This window comes from Chinchilla lanigera, unplaced genomic scaffold (genome assembly GCF_000276665.1).
Source record: "Chinchilla lanigera isolate Chin_1 unplaced genomic scaffold, ChiLan1.0 scaffold00055, whole genome shotgun sequence".
Classification (NCBI taxonomy): domain Eukaryota; kingdom Metazoa; phylum Chordata; class Mammalia; order Rodentia; family Chinchillidae; genus Chinchilla; species Chinchilla lanigera.
This window is the reverse complement of record NW_004955456.1, coordinates 8,616,598-8,638,656: the sequence shown is the minus strand read 5'-3', so window position 1 is coordinate 8,638,656 and position 22,059 is coordinate 8,616,598. Positions and strand designations below refer to the sequence as shown.

The 22,059-nt window shown below is 51.0% G+C and overlaps 3 protein-coding genes across 5 annotated transcripts in view; all 3 read right to left on the bottom strand.

The window, feature by feature from the left end:
- Window positions 1-774: 774 nt before the first annotated feature.
- Window positions 775-10,894, bottom strand: Kctd7 (potassium channel tetramerization domain containing 7). Its single transcript, XM_005396715.2, has 5 exons — window positions 10,608-10,894; window positions 8,233-8,402; window positions 3,185-3,363; window positions 2,455-2,827; window positions 775-1,823 (listed from the first exon to the last, which is right to left on the bottom strand). The coding sequence occupies exons 1-5, from the start codon at window positions 10,749-10,751 to the stop codon at window positions 1,748-1,750; spliced, it is 942 nt and encodes a 313-aa protein (XP_005396772.1). The 5' UTR covers window positions 10,752-10,894; the 3' UTR covers window positions 775-1,747.
- An 8,960-nt stretch (window positions 10,895-19,854) lies between these two features.
- Window positions 19,855-22,059, bottom strand: part of LOC102010672 — a 2,858-nt gene continuing 653 nt past the window's right edge. Inside the window, exons 2-3 of the mRNA XM_013520516.1 lie at window positions 21,498-21,579; window positions 19,855-21,361 (exon numbers count right to left, since the gene is read on the bottom strand). Coding sequence (XP_013375970.1) covers window positions 20,944-21,361; window positions 21,498-21,579 — 500 coding nt within the window. The 3' untranslated portion in view covers window positions 19,855-20,943. The remainder of the gene's footprint in view (window positions 21,362-21,497; window positions 21,580-22,059) is intronic.
- The window catches only part of Tpst1 (tyrosylprotein sulfotransferase 1), a gene marked incomplete in the record, with an annotated part of 93,530 nt that continues 93,236 nt past the window's right edge, over window positions 21,766-22,059 (bottom strand). For all 3 annotated transcript variants that reach the window (XM_013520566.1, XM_005396711.2, XM_005396714.2), the window contains 1 exon segment: window positions 21,766-22,059.

Below are 22,059 nucleotides of genomic sequence, written 5' to 3'. Positions count from 1 at the left end.
AAACACACACTTTGACAAGGGGATTCAGTACGTGTTCTGCTCCAATACGCGCAACTGTGAGGACAAAGAGCAAAGGAAGAACGCAGAGAACTAACGACGAAAAGGACACGCGGCGCAGCAACAGTGTCTACGCCGCAGCATCAGGAGGCCGGGGAGCGAGGCCAGGCTGAGCCCTGGAGCTTGAAACCCGCCTGGCTGCCACCGGTGAGATACTGTCTCAAAACAAGAAAGGAGCAGGAGGAGCCGGGAGGCGGGGGAGAAAGGGAGGGCGGGGGCTGGGAAGGGAGGAGGGCTGCGTGCTCTTAAGCTGGCTGTCAGTGTTCCCGCCCTCCTCACAGGCCACAGTGAGATGACACAGGGACAGACAGGGAATCTCCAGCAAGGAGCACAGGGCCAGTGTCCTTACTCAGCACCTAGGACGCCTTGGGGCGAGCCTTCAGGGCCTGTGCTCTGAGCAAAGCTGCACGTATGCCAGCCAGCTCTGTGCGCACATGGCCTCTAACTGGCCAGGTGCCATTCTGCACCATGGCCACCGTGGGCAGGGAAGGGAAGGGGCAGGCTGAGGCCAGACGGAAAGCGCCGGGATCAGCTGTCTGCTAGAGACTGCGGACTTCCACCCCAAGAGATGGTCTGTGGTCAGAAAATGAACACGCAACCCCCACCCCAAAACAGAGAAATGCTGGGCATGGTGACACACACTTGTAATCCCAGCGCTCGGGAGGCTGCAGCAGGGGGACTGTGCTGAGTTCAAGGCCAGCCTGGGCTACATGGTGAGTTCAAGGGCCTCTTAGGCTACACAGAGAGACCTTGTCTTACCCACCCCAGAAAAGAGAAGAAAATGAACATATACGAGGCAGCGGGCACTGCCAACAAAAGCAACCTGAATGAAAAATTCTTCTGTGAGAACAGGGCAGGAGTCCTGTCGAGGAAAGCACCGAGCAGGGACGTCCAGAACAAGGGAGGGCGCACAGCTGGGAAGGGGAACGATGGTCCTTTCCTCTTGGACCTCAGTGCCCACCTCTGTTCCACCAGGGGGGACAGGATGCCGATCCACAGAGGCCAGGGGCCCACTACCCTCCAGCCAGGGAGGGATCCAGGTGGTCCTGGGGTGCTGGCCTCTCTCCCTCAGGCGGACACACCTGTGCTCAGCCCCTGGGCGCCCTTACCCACCTGCCCTGTCACACTGACGTCAGTGATGCTGTTCTCATCTCTCCCCATGGTGCCCGAGCTGGCCGTGAACCTGCAGGCTCACGTGCTCCCCCTGCCTTAGCTTCCCTCAGCTGGGAGAACTGGACATGCCGCTGCGCCTGGCTCTCCCACTCTTTAGAGATACAAACACCTCCCTTCAGAACCACCCAGGAATAGTCCAGCATGGCCGTGGTCACAGAGGAAACCCTCACTGCAGCGTGGAAATGTTCTGTTCTGACCAGGGATGCGGCACACGCAGTACTTGTCCACATCCTGAGCAGCGGTCCAGGCTGCAGATAGAGCAAGAAGGAAATGCAGTGGGAAGAGACGCTTTTGGTGTTTTTCTGACATGTGGGAAGTAAAACACAATGGAGGCTTGCTGCTGTCTTCCTATGACTCCTGGCTCTTCCTTGACTTCCTCAGAACAGAAACCCTCCACGCAGGACAGCGGCACACGGAGCAAGCGTGCAGAGTCCCTTTGAAAGGTGCACCATAAACTGGATCCTATCGTACCACACGGCAGCCAGTGGTGGTCTGAGCCTCTAAACATGATGTGACTTCAAAATAACAGAAGGCTGCGGCGTCTTGCCTGCTTGAACTGGGGAATCTCTGGAAGGACCCTTTGTCTTCCAGCCCTGTGGGAGATGACCCCTCCTGAGGCCCAGGACAGGGCTGTGAGCACTGTGGTTTTCTGCGGCCAACCTGATGCACGACTACAGTTAGATCTCTACAAGGTGGGGAAGGACTTGCAGAAGACAAGGTGTGGCACTGTTCTTGAGGGACAAGGGATGCCCAGGAAGGGGACCCACCTTTCTTCAGCTGGGGGCTGCAGGGTGGCCACTGGGACCCATCCTCCACAGCTGCCACGTCCACACTGACTGGCTGAGCACAGGGCGGATGCCAGGACGGGGCAGGGCAAGGGGCCATGCCACCTCAGTAACATGCTTCTACACGGGCAGATCTCTCCTTCAAGGTCAAGAAGGTGAGGAAACTTCTCTGGACTTCCCGCGACACCCTCACTGGACCCCATCGCCTTAAGCGAAGACTGCCACGCCTTGGGGAGAGGCCGGGTGAGAGCAGACTCAGTCCCTAAGGCCACCAGTCCCAAGACTGACCCAGAGGTTCAGCCAGGGAGAGCGGAGCCACACCTCCGTCCCCTCAGAGCTGCCGCTCAGGACTCGCAGCCCCTCTGCGGATCTTATCCCAGAGCCGCCACAGAGGCAGGACACCTTCCCGTCAGGACGCTCTGCCTAGAGGGCTACTCACCACCATGTGATCTTGAACTCATAGATAGGGCGCTTGCAGTAGTAGTGGTTGACGAGGTGCTTGTCACACACCCCGATGCACTGGTGGTCCACAGTGAGGCCCTGGGCCGAGAGGTCCGTGACCAGACAGTGCAACAGGTCATAAATATCAGCCACAGCCTCCCAGGGCCCAAAAGACACATCCACCTCGCAGTGGTGCTCGAAGAGCTGCCCGTCACTCTCGCTCCGCTCAAAGCGCAGGGAGTTGAGGAGGGGGCACTCGTAGGGGGTGATGGGCATCTCTTCCTTGAAGACACAGACCTTGAGCTTGGCAAAGCGAGCCTTCCGCTGGACTGCGCGCAGCCGCGCGATCTCCACGATCCGCTCCAGGTGGTCTAGGGTGTGGACACAGCGCCCCTCAGTGGGGGTGGGGTGGGAGGGCGTGGGGGCCACCTAGGGAGCCAGGGACAGAGGTGCAGGGGAGGAGACTGGCTGCACGGGGAGGGGACTCCTGGACCTTCCACCTTTCTCCACAGCAGGTAAGGACTGTCCTTTGGAAACCCAGCCTGTTGACCAGCACTGTAAGGCGGGCCTGCCCTGACCGGAACTTCCCAGTGCCTCTCCCATCATCTGAGGAGCGTGGAGGACCCCAACACCCCGTTCCAGGGGAGACCCTGGCACTGACACAGCCCTTGCTACCTTCTCCCCACCCCACTGTCCGTCCACCCACCTGTCCTGGGCGGGACACTCACCTCTGTAATAGGGCATGAGCCCCAGGAACGCCTGGCGCACCTTCTCGCCCTTCAGCGGCTGCATGTTCTCCAGCTGCTCCAGCAGGGGCCCGATGGCATAGTACTGGGCCTCCTTGTGCACCGCTTGCACCCGCTCCCGGGGCGGCAGGTCCCCTGAGCGCAAGAAGTTCAGCACATCTCTGTGGGAGGAGAGAGGACATGTGACAAGGGACTCGGGCCTGGGCGGGCACCACACGGGCTCTGAAAACGGAATCTGCGACCTGAGTGCCAGCTGTGTGGCCCTGGGTAAATGAGCCCGGCCTCTCTGCACCCTGGTTTCCTCATCTGCAAAATAAGAAATGATAATACAACTACCTTATGGTAGTAGGAGGGGACTAAATGAATATAGAAAAATATATCATTATTTTAGGTATATTAGCTACACATAAGTATAATGGAAAGATATGACATCTAACTCCTTAATATACATACACATAGTTTTAACATTAGAAGCTGTCATTTAAAAAGTTATAATTACCTGGGTGTGGTGGTGAACACCTGTAATCCTAGCATTCTGGGAGACTGAGGTAGGAAGATCAAAAGTTCAAGCCTGGCCTGGGCAATTTAGCAAGACCTTATCTAAAAATTTAAAATGATGCTGGGTATGGTAGTGCACATCTGTAATCCCACCACTCAGGAGGCTGAGGTGGGAGGATCACCTAGAGTTTGAGGCCAGGCTGGGCTACGTAGTGACTTCAAGGCCAGCTTGAACTACATGTCTGAATAAAACGACAAAGCAAAACAAACAATAAAATGAATAAATGAGCTAGGGATATAGCTCAGTGTGAAGGCCTTGGTTCAACCCCCAGTATGTATATTAAAAAAGCTATAATTAAAAAGTATAGGGGCAGGGGATATAGCTCAGCGGCACAAGCGCCTGCCTGGCAAGTGCAAGGTCCTGAGTTCGATTCCTGGTACCAAAACAAACAAATAAAAAGTATAATTACCATTCAATAAATCTGCAAATCTTTTTTTTTTTTTTTGGTAGTGGTGGTGGGATTGGCTGAGTGCCTTCACAATAAGCTATATCTCCAGTCTCCCTTTTTTGTTTTTTTAGAGATAAGGCCTCACTGAATTACTGAGGCGAGGTCAAACTTACATTCTCTTGCCTCAGCCTCCCAGAATGTTGGGATTATAGGTGTATGCCACCATGCCCAGCCTTTTTTTCCCTTGTTGTTGTGCTGGGGATTAAATCCAGGGCCTGCTGTGTGCTAGGCAGGTGTTCTACCACTGAGCTACATCCCCAGCCCAAATGTACAAACCGTAACTATACAGTTCAATTACTGTGGAAAGCAGAAATATACTCAGCCCCCTCCACCACCTGGAGCAAGACAGCGAACATTTCCAACTCCTTAGGCTTGCCTGGTGCCCCTCCCAGCCGGCCCCTACAGAGGCAATCACTTTGCTGTCTTCTAGCAATGAAGATTAGGTCTGCATTTTCCTGAAAATCATATAATCGTAACTATGTTCCTTGGGTAGCTGGCTCTTTCCCTCAATATAAGTTTTTGTATGTGCCAGTAGTTTGTTTGTTGTTACTATTCATCATCTAAGCAGTATACCACATTACGGATATATTACATTTACCCATTCTCTCGATGGACATTTGGGTTGTTTCTGTCTTCCGGCTACTACAGCTAAAGCTGTGCGGAACTGTCCTGTGAAGACCTTTGGTGGATCCAAGCCCCCATTCTCGGGGACATGTTAGGACCAGACATCCCAGAAGAAATGCAAGTTTAACAAAGCAGCTGCGGCGTTTTATATTCCCGCCCATAATGTACCAGAGTCCTAGCTGTTCCATGTTCTTGCTCTTAGTATTACTCTGTACTTACGTGGGGAAGATAAAATGTCTAATTCTAATGCCTGAACCACCTGGTTCTAGGACTGAAAAGAATCACATACAAAGCTCATGTTTAAATTAAAAACGTATTACAATAAAAGACACATTGCCAAGAAGGATTAAGGGTCCAAAGCCAGGGAGAGTGTTTCAGTGTTTCATCCATCGATAACAGTAACCCACAACCTGCGGACCAACTGTGTTTCAGTACTTCAGTGTGTTTCTTATTGTCAAAAATGTTCAATTTAAACATTCACCGTATGTTTTGATCATCCTTTTGCTGGTCGAATTGTAATTTCTGCCAAATAAAAACATGATGGTGTGTCCTTCTCCTCCCTAGTTGATGGATCTGGTACCATGTGACTTCTGGCTCTCCCCAAAGTCAAAATGACCATGAAAGGAAAAGTTTTGAATCAATTCTGGACACTGAGGCAGCCATGGCAGTACAAATTAAGACACAAAAGAAGATATCCAGACCTGCTTCAGAAAGTGGCATAAATGATGAGATAAGTGGGTTTGAAGCCAGGGGGATTAATAGCAATGTGTCTTTTATTATACTAAATTTAAAGTTTTATAAGGTACAATAGATATTGTGAAGGGGAAAGAAATTGCTCAAAAGGAAAGAACCACCAGTATGGGGGAAAGGAGAAAAAAAAGAAGGAAAAAAAATACATATATACACACACACACACACACACACACACACACAAAGATAGCTAAGATAACTGTACTACTAATTTCTATTGGTTTACTGAAAGGAACAGGTAATGCTTAATTGTTTGATCAGTTTTGCCTGCCTATTATCTGGTAATCTGAACAACTACTTTGAAGACAATGATATGCAATTTAACAACCACTGTTAATTTCCTATCATCTTGTTTTGAAATTCTGTATCATTTTTATTTTTTTATATTATTTTTATTCTCTTTAAAAAAAAAATATGCAGGGGTCTAGCTCAGTGGCACAAGTGCCTGCCTTGCAAGCGCAAGGTCCTGAGTTCAATTCAGGTACCAAAAAAAAAAAAAACTAAAGAAATAAAAAAATAAAATGTAAAAAAATTTTACAAATAAAGTTTTTTGTATATTCACTCTAATTTTTCTTATCATATGGCATATGTTCTTCCAATAAAAGCACATTTCGCCTGGTTCTCTTGTCAGATTGTCTAGTCAGTGAGTTATCAGATCCCTAGCTGGAAGTGGTGGGTAAATCCTGCGGTCAAGCTGTTACTCCATAATCAGTCGGTGGCCCTAACACAGCCCGGGCTGGCCCCGAGTATTAATCTGTCTCAGCAGTGGTATCAGTCTGTGGATCCTCCTAATGACACCTGGGGTGGGTGCTCTCCTACGTCCTCAGTGTAAATGGGGACCCATGAGGCTCAGGAACGCCATCGCCGAGGCAGCCCCCGCTGCGGAGACTCGGATCCAGACACGGAGGACTCGGAGCCCGGGGCACAGAGGTCCAGACTTCAGCAGAAGTCCTGACCACCAGGGACCATCGCACACGGAGGCCCACAGGGTGGGCGCTGGGGTACACAAGCCGCGACAGAGGCAAACGTACCGCGCCAAGGGCCCTGGATTCCTGCGTGAGTCCCCACCAACTGCATGCGCTGCTGCTGAACCTTGGCCACTGGAGTCCAGCAGTGCAGCAGGCCTGGCAGCCACCGTGCCCTGACTGCTGCCACAGCCCTGCCCAGCTCGTCACAGCTGGCATGACCCGTCAGGCCTGGCCCATCAGTCCTCTGTCCCGCCCTGCTCCGTCTCCCCACAGCCCCTTCTGAAATGAGTCCTCTGGGGCCCTCCGCACATCTTTCTGGGCTCTGAAAAACAAAACCCTGAGGCAAGGCCCTGCTCAGGGTGCTATGCGAGCTGCCAGCTGGGGCCAGCGCTCTCCTCCCCCAAATGGCCTGTAAACAAAATCATTTCCAGTTCCAGAGCGCAGTGACACTGTGTTCTCAGCATCTGAGGAGCTGATGGCCCACTAGGGAAAGCCAGATGCTTCAAAGCAATGATCTGGCCAGAGGACAAAAATGACCCTGTGCGCAATCCTGCTAGGGGATCAGCAGACAGAAGGGGACAGAGAGCTCCTGCATCCTCGGCAGCTGGCTCGAGGTGCAGAGCTAGCTCCGCTCTCCAAGGTCAGCCTGAAAGAGCGCAAATTCAGCCACACACTTGGAAACATGCCTGATCAGGGCTCACTCCGAGTTCTCTGATCCTCACTGAGGCTGCGAGGCAGCTGGAAGGATTTCTCACATCACAAAAAGGGAAACTGAGACACAAAGTCTTTAACCTGTTTATGTATAAGGTTGTCAGAAGTCTCTAACTGAGGCAGGTGTGGTGGTGCACTCCTGTAATCCCAGCACTCAGGAGGCTGAGGCAGGAGGATCCTTGCGAGTTCGAGACCAGTCTGGGCTACAAAGCGAGCTCAAGGCCAGCCTGAACTGCATAGTGAGACCCTGTCTCAAAAAAAAAACAAGAAGTCTCTAACTGGAAAAGGCTATTTTTTTGAGGTTGCATTTTTATGTTTTAGTGTCTAAATTATTGTAAGAACAGAAAGTTCTTTATGCTGCTCTTAAGACTTCTCTTGTCAAAATAAAGATACAGTAATCCTACGCTAGCATTTCCTTCACCTTTCTTTTGGTTTTATTTACTGTTTGTTTTTGCAGTACTGGGGATCAAGCCCCAGAGTGTTCTATCACTAAACTACAACCCCAGCCTTTTTCATTTCTTGTTATTTGGGATGTTACTTGGGATCCTCCTGCCTCAGCCACCCAGAATGCTGGGATTACAGGTGTGCACGACCACAGCAGCTGTTTTGTTTTCAACTATGGAAGTGTGGAAATCACTGCTGCCCACCAGGCTCACTGCTGTCCTCTGCATGGACAGCACACAAGGTCTTCTCCAGGAAGTCGTTTCAGACACCCCTACCTCCAGGGTGATCACACCTGCACCTCTGCGAGTGTATGGCTACTTTCCAGGTGCTGGCTTGCACAGGACAGAAATTTCACCACCCCTATCACCACATGTTACTAGAGAACATTTACTGAATTTCACCCTTATGTTCTGTCCTTGCTACCGTAGATACTATGGACCATGCCAAAGCCTCAGACCCAAGCCCGGGCTACCCACCTGCCAGGACCAGGACCCTGAGTGGCACTGACTGCAGGGAAGCCACATACCCGAAGTGCGTGCCGTCCCGGTCGATGAAGTAGCGGCCCTCGGCGTCGGTGGGGATGTAATGTCGCCCGCTGAACATGGCCGCCAGCATGGTGTCCTCGTAGCGCCGCAGCGTGGACAGGCGTGTGGTGAAGTGAGCGCCGCCGATGTTGAGGGGGACAACCTCGGGAAACTGGAAGGGAACCAGGGGCGCTGAGGCCGGAGGGAGGCGCGGGAGCAGGGCCAAGAGCCCTCTAAACGCTTTATTTCCTGGCCCTCCCCATGCCTGGACGGCCGCATCCTGCGCGCTTCTACGACAGCTCTGGGGTCGGACCGCCCCACCCTAACTCTGCTTCCCGAACTCATCAGCATTCAGGCCCTGTTCGCGCTCTTCTTTGCCCCAAATGCTCTTACACTCTCCCTCCATCCATCTGGCAGACGAGACTGCCCTGTGTGGTGCAGGCGGCCAGTGACGTGTTGGCCCAGCTGTGTGGCCCTTTTGGCAGAGCAGCACACAATGGCTGGAGAAATTCCTATCCAAGGTCCCCTCCCCCATGAGCATTCGGCTCCAAGGTCCCCTCCCTGCCTTAAGCACAACCCCGCTGCTCCCGACCCTCACACATACCGCACTCCCCTCCACTACAGCACCCCGCGCAGTGTCTCCTGCCAGCCGGTCTCACTCCCCAGGCTTCCTGAGGGCAGGGGGAGCCCGGAAGGGCGGCCTGCGGATGCCGAGGGTCAGGCCTCCAGTCCTCACTGGCTACCCCCACCCGTTCTTCTCCCACTTGATCTGCACAGTGAGACCAGCTAAGGCTCTGGGGGCAAGGGCTGGAGGAGGACGGGAAAACGCGGGAAGATCTGCGCCAGGAAGCTCCAGGTGCCCCTACAATGCTCACGCTTTTTCTCTCTGTTTAATGTCTTTTTCTCCTCGTGGTTTATAGCAAACTGTATCTGAAAGAAATGAGTCCAGTTCTGTAACTTTCCCACAAACTTCTTCCACATCCCCTAATTTCTTCATCCCAGGGCATCCTTTCAAGGTTACATCTCTCTGGCTCCAGGGAAAGTCTGCGTGTATTTATCCAGGCAGCCCCGGTCCTAATGTTCCTTGTAAAATAAAGCAGGCTACAAATACAGCAATCAGACTCAGCCAGGGCCCAGTTCACAGTAAAGACTAACATTCCCAGAATGAATGAATGAAGCAGACAGGCGTGGGATTCCTGCGTGTGTGGATGGTCGCCTTGCACCCAGAGCTGACGTCTGAGCTCACTCCCCGTTCCCCGTACACACCAAGGATCCAAAAGCTGTTTCAGAATAATACTACTCCTCATTTCTGGAGCTCTTTCAACCCTTCCAGGGAGATTTCACACCAGTCCACGGGAGTGCTCCATGTTAGCGAATGACAAGATTGAAGCAGAGCAGGCTTGAATGTGACAGCGGAGTTTTAGGGCTCACAGGAGCAATGCGATCCGCGGGGCAGCTGGAACCGGAGGCCTGGCCCACACCCTTCGGGGCTTGTGCCTTTTCCGCAAACCACATCTTTTGCCCAATGACAAGGCACAAAAAATAGCACCACTGTGTCTCTATTGGCTGTTTTTCCCAACTGCAGAACTGGGAAATTTTGCCCATTTTCACAAGCTTCCCATGACGCTGGGAGTTTGGGGCGTCTAACTTCAGAGCTCTGCACAGCCCCCCACCGCGGGGGCTCTGTTCCTTCTCTATGCGTGGCGTGCGCCTCCTGGTCTCCTCCGACTCAAGTGTCCACTGTCCTCTTTTCTCCTGAGGGTCACTCCAGGCAGTAATAAGACGGTGCCACACACATGAAATGAGTCTAAGGAAGCCACCGTGCAGCGCAGCTGGCTAGTGCAAAGCCGCGGGGTTGTCACATCCACTAATGAGCCTGCTCTCTGTCACCATCCCAGGTGACCGGAAAGTGGGGTTTGGGCAGTCCACGCCTCCTTTTGTTTTGAGTATTTCTTCTTTTGCAGTTCTGGGGATCGGACCCAGGGCCCGTTGAGCCTGCCTGGCTAGCACCCCACCACAGAGCTACACCCAGCAAAGGCCTCCTTTTGACATATTCTGTTATCTACCAGATACATGCACATATACCCTTTTATATATCTACTGATGTATTTACAGAGTTACCCTGACATACACACTCTCTCTCAGTACAGCACTGGGGATGCACGCAGGACCCGGTGCATGCTAGGCTAACGCCCCACCCTAAGCCAAACCCCCCAAGGCCTCCCTCTGGTCTCCTCTCCTGGGGGTCCGGTGCCCCCACCTCCCGTCTTTGGCTGCAGGGCTGGGGCACACTGTGGCGGCGAGCCAGCCCTGCGGTCCGCGAACACCCAACGGGGGCCCGTGGGCGCAGCCCCCGCCCCCGCCCGCATCCGGGTACCTGCTGGGGCAGCAGCGGCAGCGCGTCCCCCGCCTGCGTGGCTGTCGGGGTCGCCGGTTCCAGAAAGTCGTCCTCGGCGTCGGAGCTAGACATGGCACCGTCCTGGCGACGGCTGTCTGGCTCCCGCCCCGTGACTACCACCATCCCTCTGGCTCTGGGCGGTGGGTGCGGCTTCGGCCGGCCGCGAGCGGGCGGGAGAGAGGGGCCGGGAGCCAGCGCGCAGCCGGAGGGCGGTGGCTCTCTCAGCGCGGACCCGCGCGTCTACCCCCGCCGTGCAGCCGGCCTGACCCGGCCGCCTCCTGCTATTGGCCCAGGCCTCTCCGGCTCTGCCCTGATTGGCAGGAGGTTCCACCAGCCACAGAGGCCGTGCGTTCTGCCGGAGTGGCCACTGGGAGGGGAGGCTGATGTCCTTCCCTGCTCTGATTGGTCGCCTGGCGGGCGTCTTGCGCTCTCTGCCTTCCTTCGTCCAGGCTGGGCGGGGCCTCGGCGGCGCTGCGAGGGTGACTCCAGGGTAGACGCCCCGGCCGCCTTCGCTGAGGGATGCGGTGGAGGAGGACTCAGGTCACCCACACAGCGACAGCGGCTGGCAGCCACCTGGGCACCTGCAGCCTGGGTTTCCAGGGCTTCCCCGGTGTCTCGCGCACGAATCTGAAGGAGGAAGCTCTAAACCCGAGCGGCAGAGTTTGATTAATAGTGACAGCGACTCCCCACGGTTCCAGGTCCTCCCCAGGCACCGGGACCCTAGCCGCCCAGGTGATGTCGGCTCTTCCCGAAGGAGCCCCCGGGTCGGCGATCAACGCGGCTCTGCTGGGCGACGCCTGTCTGGGGCTAGGTCATCTCGCGAGCTTTGTTGGGGATCAGGATTTTTAGCTTTATTTTTTTCCCCCAAGTTTTACATTTTGGTGTATTTCTTTAGTCTCTTAAATTATCTGGTCTGCGGGCATGATGGCGTATGCTACAATCTCAGCCCTCTGGGAGGCTAAGTCAGGAGGATCGTAAGTTTGAGCCCCACCAAGGCAACTTAGCAATTTAAGAGACTCTGTCTCAAAAAATGAAAAAAGGAGTTTCGGATGTCGTTCAGTACAAAAGACTGGCTTCATTCCCCAGCACCATAAAAACCAAAATACAATCAAGCCAAAACAAACCAAACCAAAAAAAAAAAAAACAAAAAAACAACACCTGAGATAACCAAAGGGTTAGGAGAAAATGGCTTCATGATAACCATCCAATGATGTTCTTTTTTTAATACTAATTTTATTTTTTATTAGTGTATATTCGCAACATATAATAATTATGTTATTTTTGGAACATGTATATAACATAGTATATCTTGATCACAGGAAAATTCCACCTTTTTGAAATCTAGCTACTCTGTTACATTCTTTATTTTTTTTGTTGCTTTGTTTTTTGTTACATTCTTCTACCCGCCGTCTGTAATTCCTTAGGAGAAATCATTCTAGAACTATTTCTAAAAGCCATACCCAGTTGTGTACAGTGCCTCTACATTCCTCACATGATTCTCCCGATGCTGACAGAAAAGGAAACAGGCCTAGTCATTCCCAGTCCTACCCCCAGGGCTCCCGATTTGGTTCCTCTAGGCAAAGCCCTGTATTTTGTTTTCCCAACAAACCAGGGTCCCGGTGGTGCTGCAGGTCGGAGAACCACATCTCCAGTAGCATTGCCCCAAGAAGTCCCCTTAGGGCCTTGTCTTAGTCACCACTTCATGCTGTAGCCTTTCTCAAAAAATAGAGCATTTCCTTCGTTCCATCCTGATGACAATTCAGAAGTTTCAAAAATTCCAGCTGGAAGTGGCTTAGATAAGGGAACTTTATCATCTTACATGACAGCAACTCTGAGCAGTCCCAGGTTGGTTCATTAATGATGGAACTGCTTGGACCAGCTTCCTTTGCTTATCTCCTCGCGGCCCGTAGGAGCCCGAAGAACCAAGGGGCTACGAGGGAGACAGCTATGGCAGCGCGGACAGCGGGTGAATGGAGACCCTGGGGAGGGCGCCCCGGAGGAAGAGGAGGTTGGGGGGCGCCCTGTGCTATAAGTTCTACCTGACTGACATACATTGCTGCCCCGTTTCTGCAGAGGGTTTCTGTCAGGAATGTAACTTCCATTTGGTTTTGTTTACACAGGGTGGAGAAGTCCAAGGTCAACAAGCTGGAAGGAGGGCGAGGGAAGGGTTGGAAGCAGGCTTGTGGGAAGGCCCTGGCGGGTTGCTGGTAGCGACTATCCGCCATCAACCCTGGGAGAAGGACTTTCGGGTCAGCTTCCAGGGGGCTCCGGGCAAGGGCGGGGCTGGGAGCAGAGGCGGGTGGTGCAGGCCCATGATTCCCTTCTCTAGGCACGTGGGCAGTCAGAGCCCTGGGATTTACTTGGTAAATCAGCCCCGCAAGTACTCCCATGGGCATCGAGCCCTAAAGTCAGGGCTGGGGATATAGCTCAGTGGCATAAGCACCTGCCTGGCAAGTGCAAGGTCCTGAGTTCGATTCTCAAAAACCCTGAACTCAGACAGCTGCATTGTAGTCTGTTTTGTGCCATGTCTCCCCAAAGAAAAAATTCGATTTTCTTTTTAGAAAGAACTTTTGAATGCAGGCAGATCTTCAGAGTATTGATCCAGCTTCTCATTTTCTCTCCTAATTTTGGTGGACTGAATACCTTTTTGTGTGTGTGTTTTTTTTCTGGTACCGGGAATTGAACTTACGACTTTGCGCTTGCTAGACAGGCGCTGTGCCACTGAGCTAAATCTCCAGCCCCTGAATACATATTTTACCAATAAAGGAAATTAAAGCAGAAAGAAGCTGGCCGTGGGGACGCTTGCCTGTAATCCCAGCACTCTGGCAGGCTGAGGCAGGAGGGTTGTGAGTATGGGCCCAGCCTGAGCAATTTAAGAAGCGAGTGAGACCCTGTATCCCGGGACCAGTTCAGCCTGGGGAGGTTCTCTTGCCATATGGACAGCCTGAAGAAGAGACTGGGAGTCGTGGGAACATCTTGACCCGTCTTTGTCCTCAGCTGGCCAGCTGCTCCGCGTGATTCAGCCTTTAATTTAGTGCGCACACTCGCGGCAGTCCTTAGCCCCAAACCGAGCTGTCACACGCACAGTGCTAGCCTTCCCAGCCACTGGCCCTCGAGCAGTCCAAATGTAGAGTAGAAGCACACAGTCGCGGCCAGTTGGCAGCGTTCACCTTGGTGAGGTAAGTTATTTCCACTGAGGCACGCTCGGCGCGCCTGCGCTGGAGTTCCGCTGACTTAGGACTTCTCCACCTCCGGAAACCCCTGGCCACAGCCCCCAGCCATAGTGTAGCCATGCTGGGCTCCTTTTTCCCTACACCCTGTCTCAAAATAAAGAATAAAAAGTAGCTGACTGCGAAGGCCCTAGTTTCAATCTCCAGTTTCAAAAAAGAAAGAAAGGAAAAAAGTGAGAGCATCCTTTTTTCATATTGTCTTCTCTTTTAAAATTTGATTTAAATACTTCAGGCTTACAAAGAATTACAGAGAATAGTAACACCCGCTGCTCATCACTCAGCTCGTGAAACCCAGTGTTAGGCGCACAGTCTGCACGGCCCTCGCCAGTCTCACCCCTCTCCTTCCTAAATGTGATGCGTGTTTTCTATGCATGGTTTCCATTGAGCTGTGACAGATACAGAAAAATGCAAAACTGTCCGTGTAGAGTTGGGAGGGTCCCTGCACAGAGGACTGACACCCACATAACCTCCACGGGGTGACAAATAGGATGTCCCGGCTGCCACACCCACCATGGCTCCTCCCTGACAGAGACAACCTCTGTCCCCTCAGACATCGCCTGTGTCCTCATGGGTCTGTCCATCATTCCTTTGTTTTCCAAGCGTAACCACCTGAGCAACCATCTCCAAGCAGTGCGGTTCGATTTTAGCTGTTTGGGGACTGTAAGTGAATGGAATGATACTATCATGCCCCTGTGGATGAATAACTACTTCCCAGTGTCAGGCTATGACAGTCCTGCTATGAGCATTGGTCACATGCTGCTCTGGACAGTTTGTGTCAGAGCATGTCACCCTCCACTTAAAGCTCTTTAAGCTGGGCGTGGTGATGTACGCCTGTAATCCCAGCACTCAGGAGGCTGAGGCAGGAGGATCCTTGTGAGTTCGAGACCAGCCTGGCCTACAAAGTGAGCTCAAGGCCAGCCTGAACTGCACAGCGAGACCCCATCTCAAAAAGATAAAAATTTTTTTTTTTTTTTAAAAAGCTCTTTAAATTACAGCTTCTTTCTCTTTCACTCTCCACCCTCCTGACTCCCTCCTGTGCTGGAGATCAAACTCAGGGCTTGGCACAGGTTACGTATGTGCTTTATCACTAAGCTACACCCCCACCCCAGGGAAACCTCTTTTCGGAAAGGAGGTGAAGAAAAATACTTGGGCTGGATATGGTGGCACACGCCTGTAATCCCAGTACCTGGGAGGCTGAGGGAAGAGGATCATCATGACCAGAAGGTCAGTTTGAACTACAGAATGAGATCAAAGCTAGCCTGGACTACAGAATGAGATCAAAGACTAGCCTGGTAAGACCCTGTCCCCTGGGTGGGAATGCTACCTAGGTAGCCTGGGTAGAATATAAGGGACAGAAAGAGGGTTGCTGCTTGTTGCTTGCTGCTCTGCTGCTTGTGGCTCACTACCGCCTCTTGCCTGCCCTGCCAGGGACTGTTTCTCCTCTGCCATGCCACCTACCTCGGAGCCAGGTGACTGAATGGAAACCTCTACAAACTGCGAGCTAAATGAACCTTTCCTCTTCTAACTTCTGGTGTCGGGTATTTTGTCTCCACAACAAGAAAAGTAACACACACAAAAAAGACATCAAGTAACAAGAAAAATAACAAGAAAAGAAAGACATCCTCTTTCTCCCTAGTTTTTGTGTCTTCTGTCCTCCCTCGCTACCAGGCTTTTCTTTCCAACCACTTAGAAACTGTAGCGAGATCTTTTTCAAACGGGAAGAGATGGGAGGTGGGGGAAGGAGGAGAGGGAAAATAGATTTTTTTAAAAAAAGAATCAAACGGAAAAAATGGAAATAGAGCTTTTGCTCTATTTCCAAATGAGAAGGGGACCAAGAGTTGGAAGGAGCAGGGAGGGATGGGAGGGTTGGGGGTGAGAAAAGAATTAAGACACATTATGTACGTGCACCAACTCCGCAGAATAAATGTAATCACTATGTAGTGCAAACAGGGACTAATTAAAAAAAAAGAAAGAAAAAAAAAATAGGGGGCTGAGGATTTAGCTCAGTGGCACAGCACCTGCCTGGCAAGCGCAAGGCTGTGAGTTCGATTCCTGGTACTGGAAAAAAGAAAAAAAAAGAAAAAAGAAAAAAACCTAAGATTTGAGGCTGGGAAGAGCCTGCTTCTTTCAAAGGCAAATAAAGTGCTCAGGGAAAAAACCCAACTTGCCAGTTGGTGCCTCCAGCTCCGGAGTCCTGGCATCAGTTTGGCACTGCCAGGACAGAGTTCTCCTGGTCTGCTGGAGACCTTAAAACAAGGTGAAACCCTGATCCCAAGGCAATGTAGGATTAAAGTAATCCATTTAAGAGCAGAGCTCTGCCAGATAGTAAATCTTTTTCAGGACTGGAAGGCCATACGGTTTCAGTGTCAACTATTTAACTCTGTAGGAAACCAACCACAGGCAAGAAAGAAATAAATAGGTGCGGCCGGATTTGGCCATACTTTGCAAAGCCTTGAACAGAAAAAGCAATAAATCCTAGCCTCATTGTGATCTTTTCAAATCGACTCCATCTGAACATCCGAATAGCTGCTACTCTGCTACATTCCCCATTCGAGTTGCAAGTGTTCATTTGTGAAGAACATGAATAACTAAGTCTTGAGATTGTTCGTATGACTGATTTCTTCATCAAAACGGTTGGCTAGATAATGAGAGTCATTAGAAAATAAATGTGAGTTAAGTCTACCCACCATCTCACCTAGGGTGAGTGACAGGATTGCTCAAAACCACACTTTTTTTTTCTTTTCTTTCTTTTTTTCTTCTTCTTCTTCTTTTTTTTTTTTTTAAACAGGGTCTCACTATGCAGTTCAGGCTGGACTTGAGCTCACTTTGTAGCCCAGGCTGGTCTCGAACTTGCAACAATCCTCCTGCCTCAGCCTCCTGAGTGCTGGGATTACAGGTGTGTGCCACCACACCTGGCAAAACCACACTTTTTAATTTGAAAATTTAGGGGTTCAAGCTCATGACGGTTTTTCTTCTAAAACCTTCATTTTTTTACAAAAGTAATTCATGTCAATCAGAGCACAATTAGAAAACAGAAATCAGAAAGAAGACAATAAAAAATCCCTGCATACCACTGGGAGATCCCACAGCTTTTATATATGTACCTTTTATTTTTATATATGTATATATGTACCTTCTGTTGTCTGTTGAACTAGTGATTCTACTTATTCTTCTATTTATCCTTTACTAGTAAATGGGTGCATGCCAACTTTGTGCCTTCAAATTTTCACCTATTATAAAATGAACATTTCCCTGTGTTAAGTATTTTTCTACACCATCTTCATTTTTAGCTGAGTAGTGAATGTACCATCACTTAACCAATCCCTCTGTTCTTATGTTTTCATAAACTACATTGCAGTGAACTTTTTGTAGAGAAAGCTTTCAACACATCCATGATAAATTTCCTTACTTTTCAATTTTAAAACTTTCATTGGTCCTGCAATTCTGCATTTGGCCAACAGAGGGCATTCGAGGTTTTCCTTCTAGCAAGGCCAGGAGGCCATTTCTACATGACAACAAAAAAGTGGTTTCATTATGAAAATTACTCAATTTGGAGTCTTCAATAATATTCAACTCCAAAGGGAGCATAAAAGTCGCTTGTTTTTCTAGCAGGTCTTAAACACAACATACACATCCCCAACACTCAAAATAATAAATTTGCTTTGTTAGAACTTAAACCCTAAGGGAATAAAAATGACCTTTTTTGCCCAATTCAGAATAGCTGAGGGAGTCTTTTTATACAAAGACACAGTGTCTCTGCAGATGACTGCACTGACTAGTGACAAAATAGCAAGAAAACCAACTCAGTCCTGAAAACACTGACTTTGCCAGAGAAAACCTCAGTTAATCTAAACATTGGTAGCTCCCTGAAAAAACAGATTTTGAGGCAACATTGAACAATTTTGCCTGGGCCATTTCTTAACTACAAGCTACCAAGCAGGTTTTGGTAGGTAATTTTTTTTCTTTTTGAGATAGGGTCTCACTAGGCAGTTCAGGCTGGCCTTGAGCTCACTTTGTAGCCCAGACTGGTCTCAAACTTGCAATGATCCTCCTGCCTCAGCCTCCTGAGTAATGGGATTACAGGTGTGCACCACTACACCCAGCTTTGGTAGGTAATACTTTAAATTTTGTTACATAGTACATGAAATAGGAATAGTGTATGTATTTTCTTTCTTTTTTCACCATAATGATAAAAGTCCCAAGGCAGTGATCTATCTGCCTACATTTCAGGGTGCTCACAGTGAAAAATTACTAAGTGCAAGAGGGGTATTTAAAAAGTTGTCACTCAGAAGTAATCACACGTTTCCATTCTTGTATAAAGATGATCATTGAGGGGTTGAATAATGGTTGAGGCTTAGATTCCGGAGCCAGGCTGCCTGTGTTGGTCTCCTGAGCACCCCACTCACTAGGCAAGCTGGGCAGGGCACTCTACTTCCCTGAGCCAACGCTTTATCACCCTGCCATACGCAGGCAGAAATAGCACCTGCCTAAGAGGGTGGCTCGGACAACTGCATGAGTTTGAATAGGTAGAGGTTAGCATTGGGCCTGGACCGTGAGCAGCTCTGGGGGATTGTTATTGGAGTATTAACTGAACTAAATAATTATTAAGATTATTTTTGGTCTTAAATGCTATACTTCTTCCTGGCTGACGCTTCCACTGAGCTCCTTCTGTAACCCTGAGGTCAGCAGGAGAGCAGCCTTCCCTGGCTTCCAAGAGTCTTCTGGGGCTGGGGCTCAGGCTATGGGGCAGCCAGGAAGCTCCCTGAGAAGCATAGGCCCTGTTTCTGCCCCGGTCCCTTACCTGCTTCCCTCTCTCTCCTACATACTCAGCCCTTTTTTAATATTTTGAGACCGGGTAAATTGCTAAGTTGCTCACACAGGGTTCGAACTTGCAGTCCTCCTGCCTCGGTCTCCTGGAATGCGTGGGTTACGCCTGGCTGGTGGTCCTCTCACATTTTATACTAGCCACCGTTAACGGTTCAACAGGACTTCCATTTGATTGCATTAAACCCTCACATTTCACAAATGAAAGGCAACTTTACAAAATGCTGAGGGCGAGCCATTTGGAACAGTTGCTATTCTTCAGAGCTCAAAAGAAATGTGCTCAGACCAGAAAAAAATGAGGCTTTGTGGAGAATCAACTGGGGCAGAGATGGTACCATATTCACTTCTCCAGCCAGCTGGGAACAGAGGGTTTCTCCTCTGGGTCTGCCGTTGCGCGCAGCGGTTCTCCAGACTGTACTGAGCATGCCATTCCCAGCAGTGGACTCCCCAGGGGGGCAGGATGGGAGACAACTTGTTATGGTTTGTATCTACATGTCCCCCTAAAGCCTCGTGCAGTCATAGGTGGAGCTGGGTTGGTTTTTTTTTTTTTTTTGTCTTTTTGAAACAGCATCTTGCTATGCAGTTCAGGCTGGCCTTGAGCTCACTTTGTAGTCTAGGCTGGTTTTGAACTCACAAAGATCCTCCTGCCTCAGCCTCCCAAGTGCTGGGATTACAGGCATGAGCCACCACGCCCGGCTAGTGGAGCTGTTTTGGAAGTGGTGGGATCTGCAATGTGTGATGCTGGGATCAAGGGTGTGTGGCTACTAAATCAGTCCGCTGACAGGACTGGAGTAGTTCAGGGTAGGGTTAAGGTGCCCCACCCTTTGTGTGAGTGCTCCTGTCTTAAGGGTGGGTAGCCTGGATAAGATACAAGGACAGAAGGAGGGTCACTTCTTGTTGCTTGTGGCTTGCTGTTTATTGCCCTGCTGCTGTGCCATCCTGCCTCAGAGCCAGCCAATTATGAACTGAAACCTCCACAAACTGTGAGCTAAGCCGGGCATGGTGGCACACGCCGGTAATTCCAGCACTCGGGAAGCTGAGGCAGGAGGATCGTTGTGAGTTTGAGACCAGCCTGGGCTACAACGTGAGCTCAAGTCCAGCCTGAACTGCATAGCGAGACCCTGCCTCAAAAAAAAAAAAAGACAAAAAAAACCCCTGTGAGCCAAATAAACTTTCCTCCTTGCACTTTAGGCATCTGGTATTTTATCTCAGGGACGGGAAATGTCACTAGGACACAACTCACGCACTCCTTAGGTGCAGGTGTCGGCCCATGGAGGGGTTGTGCTTGAAGATGCTCGTCCCTCGTGTTCTGCCAGGCTCTAGGGGGCGTACGTCCTCCTCTCCATGTAAGACCCACACAGGAAAGGAGCAGCACCCATCTGTCCGTCTAGCTATTTACCACCTATCTAACAGTATGTTCAGGCAGAGTTTACTGCTATTTGGAGGGCGGCGCAGATGACGAAGGCTTCATGGGGAAACAGCACTTAAGATAGCGGAACCCTCAGCGAGGCTGGGAGTCCCAGGTCGGGAGGAGGGCCGGGCGTACGGGTGTGGGAACGCAGCAGAGAGCGAAGAGGAGCAAAGGCGAGCAAAGGCAGGAGCGAGAGTCCTGCGTCGTGAGGAGGAAGTGGGGCCACCCGGTGCAGGCTGAAGGGTTCAGGCGAGGCGGTAGAGAATCAAAGGCTTGTAGCAAAGGTGATTGAAACTGGTGCTGAATGCAAGGCCCATCTGATGGCAGGATTAATTTTAAATTGAAGGGGCCAGAGCTGGGGGGAGGCAGGTGTATTAGGGTCAGGCTTAGGCTTGGGTACCAGGTCACCATGGCAACAGCTGGAGTGTTAACTCTCCTGGGCCTCTGTTTCCTTACCTGTAAAATGGGATGTATGTCGTGGGGCTCCTGGGAGCACAAATCATTCACCAAGGGTTTTCTGCATTCCTGGAAAGTGCCAGGCACTTTGCTAGGTGCCAGGGTACCAAAGTGAGTGAGAAAAGACCGTCTCTGTCTTCCCGGGAACTGTCTACTACAAGAGAGACCACAAGAAGTCAACAAAGAGATTACAAATTACACAGGGATAAGAAGGGAGGCAGAGGCTGGGCCCATAGGGTGATACACACCTAGAACCGCTGCCCGGGAGGCTGAGGCAGGAGGACTGCAGTGGTGAGCCCAGCTTTTGGTAACTCAACAACTTGATGAGACTTGTCTCAACACTTTAAAAAAAAAAGGAGGGTGGGGGATGTAGCTCCGTGTGACGCCCCTGGGTTCAATCCCCAGTACAGGAGGTCGGAGGAGAATCCAGGGAGACAGGAGGGGCATCTACTTTGTAGTTGAAGAGGCCAGGGAGAATCTCTCGGAGAAAGAACTCACAGCAGTGAGAGAACTGAGAAGGTGGCTGTCGGACAAAGAGCAAAGGGCAGACACCCCAGGGAGAGGACTCCCAGGCACAGGCGGCAGGAAGAGCCAGCTGTATTCCAGGAAGTGCAAAGAGGCCAAGAGCACAGGGTCTGCAGTGAGACGGGCGTGAGGCCAGAACGAGCACAGGGCTGTGAGCTGCGGCGGGAGGCTGTGGGAGGCGCGGGGCGAAGGCTCCCAGGATACCGTTGCGAGACTCTCTGTGGTGCCAGTCTCGGTGACAGGCGGTGGTGGATTCAGCAATCACTGTGAAGCTGGGATCCAGGATCCTGCGGGTGGGGAAGAGGGAGGAAAAGCTCGAAGCCGGAATGACCCTGAGATTGCGGGCTGGGGTGACAGCGCGGAAAATACTGCACTTCTGCCTCGGGCGGGACGGAGCAGGTCGGGCCTTAGGGCCAGCCTTACCAGTAAAAGCCCGCATTGAGCGCTTGGGGAATGGGATTCCGAGTGTCTGACCTCTGGCCGCGGGAGGCAGTGACCTTTTGTCCTACAGTGGGCCAGGTCAGGGTTTTGAAAATGGGCGGAGACAGGTCTCTCTGAAATGACAGAAAGCTTCCCCCAGCGAGCTGACCCCGGGGCTGGGAGCTCCTCGACTCCGGCCAGGAAGCGCGTGCAAGAGCACCCCGCAGCAAGGCCGCTCCTCGGAAGCCACGTTCAGGAAAACACGTAACTATTAGAATGCTTCACATTGAAAGCTTTTATTTTGAAAAATAAAATACAAAAGTCATTAAGTTGTAAATGTATGCGGTACTTTCCCAACTCTGAGAAACAATACAATGAATTAAATAATTAAGCTTTAACACTATCCACATCGATACATTTAAACAGGCACAGAGAGGGAACACCGGAACACGTGGGACCGCGTCCGGGACGCGCCGTTCACACCCTCCCCGAAGCACAAGCTGTGGAGTCCTAGGGATGAGACAGGAGCTGCCCCTCCGGGCCCGGGGCCAGGGCGCCGCGTCGC